The sequence below is a fragment of the Morus notabilis genome, unplaced genomic scaffold (genome assembly GCF_000414095.1).
Source record: "Morus notabilis unplaced genomic scaffold, ASM41409v2 Scaffold783, whole genome shotgun sequence".
Taxonomy (NCBI): domain Eukaryota; kingdom Viridiplantae; phylum Streptophyta; class Magnoliopsida; order Rosales; family Moraceae; genus Morus; species Morus notabilis.
In genome coordinates this window covers 95118-103473 of record NW_010366150.1, presented here as the reverse complement: position 1 = coordinate 103473, position 8356 = coordinate 95118, and the positions used below count along the sequence as shown (strand labels likewise).

The 8356-nt window shown below is 36.3% G+C and overlaps 1 protein-coding gene across 1 annotated transcript in view; it reads right to left on the bottom strand.

The window, feature by feature from the left end:
- Positions 1–1679: 1679 nt before the first annotated feature.
- The window catches only part of LOC21404438 (26S proteasome non-ATPase regulatory subunit 1 homolog A), a 15927-nt gene continuing 9250 nt past the window's right edge, over positions 1680–8356 (bottom strand). Inside the window, exons 2-13 of the mRNA XM_024173084.1 lie at positions 7772–7841; positions 7335–7440; positions 6451–6562; positions 6205–6373; positions 5346–5800; positions 5090–5225; positions 4744–4992; positions 4438–4658; positions 4099–4357; positions 3535–3767; positions 2925–3444; positions 1680–2567 (exon numbers count right to left, since the gene is read on the bottom strand). Coding sequence (XP_024028852.1) covers positions 2241–2567; positions 2925–3444; positions 3535–3767; positions 4099–4357; positions 4438–4658; positions 4744–4992; positions 5090–5225; positions 5346–5800; positions 6205–6373; positions 6451–6562; positions 7335–7440; positions 7772–7841 — 2857 coding nt within the window. The 3' untranslated portion in view covers positions 1680–2240. The remainder of the gene's footprint in view (positions 2568–2924; positions 3445–3534; positions 3768–4098; positions 4358–4437; positions 4659–4743; positions 4993–5089; positions 5226–5345; positions 5801–6204; positions 6374–6450; positions 6563–7334; positions 7441–7771; positions 7842–8356) is intronic.

Genomic DNA, 8356 nt, shown 5'->3' with positions numbered 1-8356 from the left:
ATGGATAGTGATTCATAAAAAAAATTCATGAACTAGAGCGCTCATACTACTCCAAGTACCAAATCAACATTGCAAGAGAATTATTTATTTACTTCTTTTTAAAAAAAGAATAGATTTTATCTCGTATATTAATATTCTCGACTATCCACTTCATTATGTCTCCAAAATATAAAAAATAAAATTTAATAATCTCAAAATTCATACGGAATAAGTCAAAATATATAGTCATTATTGTACTCTTGTTGCTCACTTGGACCAAATTCTTAGTCGCGGGCCATCAAAGAATAACACGTGGCCAAAATTCAATTGGGTGGAATTCACTCACTACAGCTCACATGTAAGCAAGAGAGGAAACCACGTATAAAGGGCAAAAAAAAGTATGAGGGACATAGAGGGTATTAAACACAAAAAAGTGGGGTAAAATCGTAAAGTCACTGTTCAAAAAACATTAAATTTTATACCTCTTAATAATATTGTAATAATAGGAGAATATAAAATATAAAAAGGTGGAATGTTTGTGTACAATATAAGAATATTACCATTACAATAACGATTTCAATTTTATGATAATGAAATGTCCATAAATTTAAAAAGGTCAAATGTTTGTGTACAACTATGATCATTACATCAAAGACTTCAACTTATAAACATTCATAACGAAATACAATAAAAAAAGTCAAAAAGGTCGGATTTTTATATGGAATATGCAACCCTGTTATTACCGTAAAGATTGCAATTTTATATTGATGATTCATTAAAAAAAAAAAAAAAAAAAAGGCCAAATTCATATCACAAACAACTATTACAAAAAAAAAAAAAAAGTTTTTCTGTACAGACACCTCTCAACCTTACGTATTTGGTAAATTGGTCTTTAAATTTTTTCTCTTGACAATTTAGCCCTGAAACTTTGTAATTCATTATAATATTGGTCAAATTTAAAAAGAAGTTTAAAATTTAGACAGTTTTTTTCACGTGAACATTTAATGAGGTTAATTCTAAGCTTTTTGAATTGAATTGGTCTCCCTATACACATCATGACTGAAAAATTTTGAAATTGGGGAATCCCAAAATTTCTTTCAAAACGATTAATCTCCAATTTTAAAAACCTTTACCATCATGATGTCGGGGATCAATTCAATGAAAAAAAAAGATCAAAATTAACCTCACTAAACATTCATGTAGAAGAAACCATCCGAATTATTTATTTTAATTTAAATTTGACCAACATTATAATAAATTTCAAAGTATAAAAGGTCGAACCTGTTTTGTTAGAGGATTCGTTCTCTGATTCGAATTATGGTTCATGATTCGCTACAGTATTTTCTCTCATAAAAAATACACGTAAATAAAAAATAATTCTAATCTCATGGTTCTAATCTATGAACCAAATAGGCTCGAAGTTCAAGATTAAAATCCAAAGTTAAAAAATTCATAAAGTTGAGGTGTCCATAAAAAAAAAAAAAAAAAACCTAAAAAAAAGAAAGGAATGATTATAATATATATATTTTTTGGCTCAATTTAAGGATCATAATATTATGAAAAAATAGACAATTTCAAAAATCGAGATCTTAAAATGGACGTAATTACTTCCTTTTGTCATAAAATCAAGTTTTCCATGATAGATCTACATAGCCCACTACTATCAACCAAAAACAAAACATATAAAAGAGACTTCAAGATTCGAATAAAATGTTGCTCAACTGAATAAAGAGTAAATGTATGCTTAAAGGTCAACAACGAGAGAGCATCTCTTCCTAGAAAACTAGTGCATAGAAGCAAAATGAAAAACAAAAGAAAAATAAATGAGCAGCGCAACCTGCAACAGTATTAAAAAGCATTATCCTTGGCCTCCTTCAGTCCCCAGGGTCTTGAGAAAACAATATCCTCAGCCAATGGAGAAGGATTATACAGCAAAAATACATTTGGTTTTTCACTCCTCCCAACAAGGCCATAACAGCTACTATGTTTCTCCCAACTCCTAACTCTAAAACATAAATGTAAAATTAATATTGAGAAACAGTTTACAGATCGACCATAACTGAGGGGAGGAAAGTAGCTGAACATGAAGAAATCATATGGCTGCAAATCGAACTTTGGATTTGCCGTAACAACTGGGGCTCGCAGAAGAGTGCTTGTAGCAATTTTGCATAATCCTAATAAGATTCCCACCATCTGTCCCTCACTAAGACCATGAAAATCACACCCAATTGGAAATGAAGAAAATGAGACCGCAATCAGATTCACGAGGTGAATTCAAAAGGCTGCGGAGGCTGAGGCTCTTCATCAACTGCCATAGTGGAAGCAGAACCCTGCTGTGCTGCTGCTGATCCGCCGGCGGGAGATGCTGTAGACGAGGGTGTATCTGTGAGTGAGAGCACCTCAGGTTCAGTAGGTCGCAAGTCTCTAAGAAGAACAAATCCTGAAGGTGCTAGCTTCACCGGAATGTATCTACTTTCTTCCAGAAATTTGATATATTTCTCTTGAGCAGGAACAACCCTGGCTGGATTAATCAGAATCTCAAAAGAAGGCTCAGGCTCTGATTTCTTCTCTGAGGGGGCATTATCAACCTGCAGAGAGAGATTGGATCGGGGTACAGAACATAATTATGATGATTGACACATGAAGGAATGAAAATATCATGGTAATCTATTTGGATCTTCTAATAAGAAAATAGTCATCACAAACCATCGATGGTGAACATGCATTATAAAAACTTGGAAATACAAAGCTTTAGCCACAAATGTCCTCGTGTGATAAAGAAAAAATGAATAAAAGGTCTTTACCATCACTCCTTAAAGAAAATCTGATGACATTTAACAGATGAACTATAGAAACCTCTAGATAAATGCAACAAAGATACAGAGTACTCAAGAAACAATTAATTCAATTATGAAGCAGAAGAAAGCAGCAATAAGTTATTTTACCAGCATGGAGTCTCCATCTTTGTCAGCGGATGCTTTGCCTTTGCCACTACTTGCACTAGCAGATGCAGAATCTGCACCAGCCGCCTTCTCAGCATTTGCCTTCTGCTCAGCCTCCTTTTTAGCCCTAGCTTTAGCCTTCACAGACGTTGACAAAACGGCAGTAGGAAGTTTTACAGCTGATGTAGTCGTGGGTACTGTAGTTGGTTTAGGGTATTGAAAAAGTGAAGGTTTTGCATGTGATAGGAACTCAAACCTAGGAACCTTCAAGTCATAGTTCAGTCCAATAAAAGCCGTAGGAGAGAATGCCAAGCTTACAAAATAGATAAGTGGATACCAGTACCAAAACTGGCTGAAAACAGCAAGACCCACAACTGCAGTAATTTTATCATGCTTTGTCTTAGAAAGCAACCTTATGGTGACATTCCTCCCACCAGCATCGAGAATTCCAGAGGCCAAGATGGCTCCCATCTTGCTCATCGTGTCCTCATGCTTATCAAGAATTATTTTCTCCAATTGTCGTCTACAACACCGTAAAATCACAGAACTTAACTAACCATAAAGTAATAAAATATAAGCTAGAAAGTTCAGAAGATCTGCAATCAAGTGATACCTGAATGTTCCAACACGAGAATCACTGGCTTCACTGATCTGAACCATGACCATAGCCATTGCAATGAGGGCACCTTGCCGAACGAAATCAACAACATCAGATGTCAACGGCTCTAACAAGGATATAGCTTCACTTAGCCCGGTACCAGCACAAGAGATCCCCACTGCAAGAGCCGCACCATATCGAACATGTGGGTTGTAAGACTCGGATAACAAGGAAACAATTCGAGGTGTCTGCAGTTCATGAAGAAAACAAATGAGATCAAGCAATTTATCTGAACACCGGAGGAAGAAAAACACTCTAGTACCATTCACAATAGTACACTACAAACATGGGCACATGCATGAAACACATTCATTTGACAACAGACATTGTGAAGAACAAGGACAGCAGGATCAGAAAGCATAGGATCGGAGATACATGAGAGAACCAACCAGCTCTTGGTCAGATAGCAAGATTTTGGGAAGTAGGAAATCAAGCAAAATGAAATTTCAAGCGACAAAAGCAGAGAAAGGATAATAAAGAATGAATGTCAAAGGAGTGAAAGGAGAAGAGAGCGCAAACCTGCTCAGGCTCAGAATACAAGACAAAACCAAGTGCCAGAACAGCAGTCCTTCTGACGTCATCACTCACATCTGATACAGCAAAGTGGAGCAGCTGGCGGATAGCCTTGTTGTTTGCTGTTCCACTATAGGCCAACGCCAACGCATACATACCACCATAACGTAGTATAGGATCTTGATCCCGTGTCATCTGCTCAATTAATGTGTCAGCTTCTTCTTCTCTTCCATAGACTGTAAGGGCGATTCCCAACGCTAGTCCCCTGTAACACACCATCCATGTAAACAGTACTGAGAGAATATAGGTCTTGAATAAACACCCACATAAAGAAAACACTTTTACCTAATGATCTTCTCGTGTTGTGTCTCGTGTGCATAAGCAAGCATCTCACTAGCCTTCTCACTTGCGGTTCCAACCATGAGTAAACCCATACTGATGCCAGCAGCTTCACCAGCAACAGCACTGTCAGTATAAAGCACACTTTTAATGTCGTCATAGATGTCCTCATCAGCAGTTCCCAAGGCTGCCAAACCAAGACCCAAGCATGCACCATGTTGAATAACCTGTGCATTAAAATAGCCTCATGAGGATTTGATGATAAGATGGTATACTGAAGAACAATATGAATTCCAATTAATCAGTAATCACCTCAACATTGGTACTTCGTAGGCTATCGCGAAGGAATTGCTTGATGCCCTCACCATGGTTGGCATGAATGAGACCCAGAGCATACAGAGCACCACCCTCTGAGTATGGACTGCCACCACCACCAGCCCCACCCTGAGGCAAATAAGGTGCCATCAGTGACCTTCCCTGCTGCAAGTGGCCTCTGTGAATAACACCTAGCCCTGCTGTTGCACTAAATTTAGCCCAATTTGTGGCTCTGCTCAACCAGTCCTGACAATTTGAAGGATAATTTAATTATTTACAAATTAATAAAAAAGAATTAAAACCAAAAGGGATTGATGAAAGACCAATAATAAGCCTAACTTACAAGGTTCTCTCTAAGAAATGTGTCCACAGTAGTTCCGGCATGCATAATCGCATTAGCATAAATTGTGGCACTGTGGCATACGCTATTTCTCATTTCAACAGACTGCTTTATGGTCTTCAAAACAAGTAGATCCGATCTATACATAAATCATAGCCGAAAAATGTAAGATTTTGTTCAATACCCTTCCTTGGGAACCAAATCATATATAACAAACTAAAGGTAATCAAAAAAGATTTATAGGAAATGACTGCCTCACTTGTTGTGACTGTACAAAAATTGTAAAGTCAACTTTATTGATGTCTCCCCTGACAGAATTCCTTTAATTTTTGTCAGCCTCTCAGCATATAGCACTTCACTTGGATCTGATTCACGTGAACTTTCCTCGGTCATTTGAACATCCTCTGAAGCAGAAGTTTCATTCTGAGCAGAATCAGCCTCACTGGACTTTGGCTGCTCTGACTCTCTAGGTTGAGATTTGGGAGCTGGAAGCCGATCTCTCACATTTAAAAGAAAAGCTTGATGCTCATTCTCTACAAGATCAAAAGCAATTTGAAAAGCCAGGAGGGCGTCATCCTTGTTCTCAGAACGAAGGAGCTTTTCCAAAATGCTTGCAACGCCCTCAGGTTCATCCAAAAACATGAGACACTGACAAATGCTCAAGTAGTCTGGAGAAGGCAGCTTTTGATATACTTTAACCAGAAGACGAAGTACCTGACAGAACATCAAAGATAAAAATCATATGTATCAATCTCCATAGGAGCAACAAAGCTGCATGTCACAGTGGCATGACTCCATTAAGTAATACCATAAAACTGAGACAAAAGAACAATGAAAATCCCATGCAACACCAACTTCCCTTCAAATTTCATCAGTTAATGTCTTTTTGATCACCATTATAGAAAGCATTAGCAAAGAGCAAGTTATTATCATGCGAACATGATTATCGAATAGCAGTTAAAAAAGAAATGAAAAAATAAGAAAAGCGAACACACTAAGATAACATGTTTATTTTAAATCGGGCGATCTAAATAACACCAAAATACCCAATAGGGAGAAAACACGGTTAGCTAGGCAAATATACATCACTAATGATATAAGAAGATTCTAATAGTCACCTCACGTCTATATTCACGAAGATTCACGAAGGAATGAGAGACATTAATACAGTACGATAGAGTTCCCTGAACATTATCACTCTTTGTGATTGCTTCCTCAAGTTTATCCAATCTTCGACATTCAATTGCAATTCCCATAGCTTGTTGATACTTTCCATCAACAATACACCTAAATTGAAATAAAAATGGTAAGATAAATAATAACTAAGGTAAGAGACGGAGGCAAACGAGCACAAATATGCATACTTATTCAGCATTCTCTCAACAATTGTCTCCAACCTAGGGTCCACCTTTGTTGCTTCATCACTGGATTCTGCTGCCTTAGATCTAAGACTGGCATACTCATCTATAGCTTTAGCTGAAGAAGAGAATAAAACAACCATAACGTCATATAAATAAAATTTAACTCAAGTATCTTCAAATAGAAGACCAACAAGACCTTCAATTTAACTAAACCTTCTCCCATGCTACATTCACATGTGACGGAACTAATATGTAAAAGAAGTTTCACTGCCTAAGAGAAAACGATGCCCCCATTTGGTTCACTAGTTTGAATTTTGTTGATTTGAACTTTTTTATTTAAACAGAAAAATTCAAACTGTATGGTTTAAATTGTAGTTTGAATTAGTGTTTGGATGTGCAATGAAAATTTTAATCTGAACAGGGAATAAAATTTGAATTTGTGTTTGGTAGGTGTGCAAAGCTGAGAGAGTTGGCACTTTTTTACTATTCAAAAATGGTTTGAATAGTTGAACTTTAGGGAAGAGTTGAACTCTAAGTTGGACGGTTTAACTCAGTTCAAATGGAAAATATAATTTGGATTGAGTGCTTACCAAACATGAATTCAAACTGTGCTCACCGTTCAAACTAAATTGAACATAAATAAACCAGTGAAACAAACGGGGGCAATATTTCTCCTAATTGAAATATAAAGCAACATCAGAGAAAAATTCTTACCAAGAAGAGTATGAACATAATTAGAATCCTAAGATCAAAAGGGGAAAAAAAAATCTCCAATGCTACCTTCACAGGTTACAGAAATAAAGTGCAAAAGAAGTTTCACCACCTCAAGAGCAGACATACTATTTCTCATCACTGAATTATACAGAGATATCCGAAAAAATTCTTACCAAGAAGAGTGTGAACATAATCAGAATCCTCTGAGACATCAAACAAGGAACAAGCTCCAAGGGCATATGATAAGGAGTCATTAAGTTCACCCAAGTAATAGAAAACCTAAGTCGGGGGAAAGTAAAGAATCCATTAAGGAAAGGACCAAGGTAGCAAAACACCATGCAAACAGTATTGACAGAAGTAAAGAGACTTAGATGGATAAACGAACAAACGAAGACCGTGAAATTAAAGAAAATACTTTTTTTTTCTTTTTTGAAAAGAAGCATTTCACTTTTTCAAAGAGTGAATTATATGCTAGTTCAGAAAAAAAAAAAAAAAAGAAAAAAAAAAAAAAAAATATTTTGAATGCTAATTAAAAAAAAAAAAAAAAAAAAAAAAAAAAAAAAAAGAGAAAGAAAGAGGCAAAGGAAAGCCATGGAGTTGCTTTTTTAACCTTTGACACAAGTAGCGCGGCAAGTTCTCGTTGATGCTGATCAAATTCTTCATCCTCGTACAAACTTTCTCTGTATAAAAATATACCATCAATTTTTCTTTTCTTTCACAAATTAAATGACTATAAGAGTCGGAGCTACAAACATTAGTGTTTCCAACTTCCAACATCGTTTCATAAATGCTTCAGAGACAAAATCTAGTAAAGGCTAAAGTGTATAACATTTCAAAAGAACGTGAAAACATCAGGGCATCCCTCACCATTAGACTGATTGCAGCATCCCATAGGCACTACACATTACTAATGTTAAAAGGAAAGGAGAAAAGTGGAGAAATCAATAAGGGCATGATCTGGGGAACAAAAAAAAAAAGAACAACACACATTTGAGGCCTCCCAAATTGTTAAGAAGTTTTGCCACCACGACAATAAAATAAAAATTCAAGTGAAAGTTTCCTTCTTCCAATCCCATAGATAGGCCTAGAAGCATTGATTAAGAATAACAAGAGGATTGACCAGACATCAATTATAACATAAAAACAACACTTCCCGAGACAGAAACCCCAACCCAAACCCCACCCCCCCGCACCC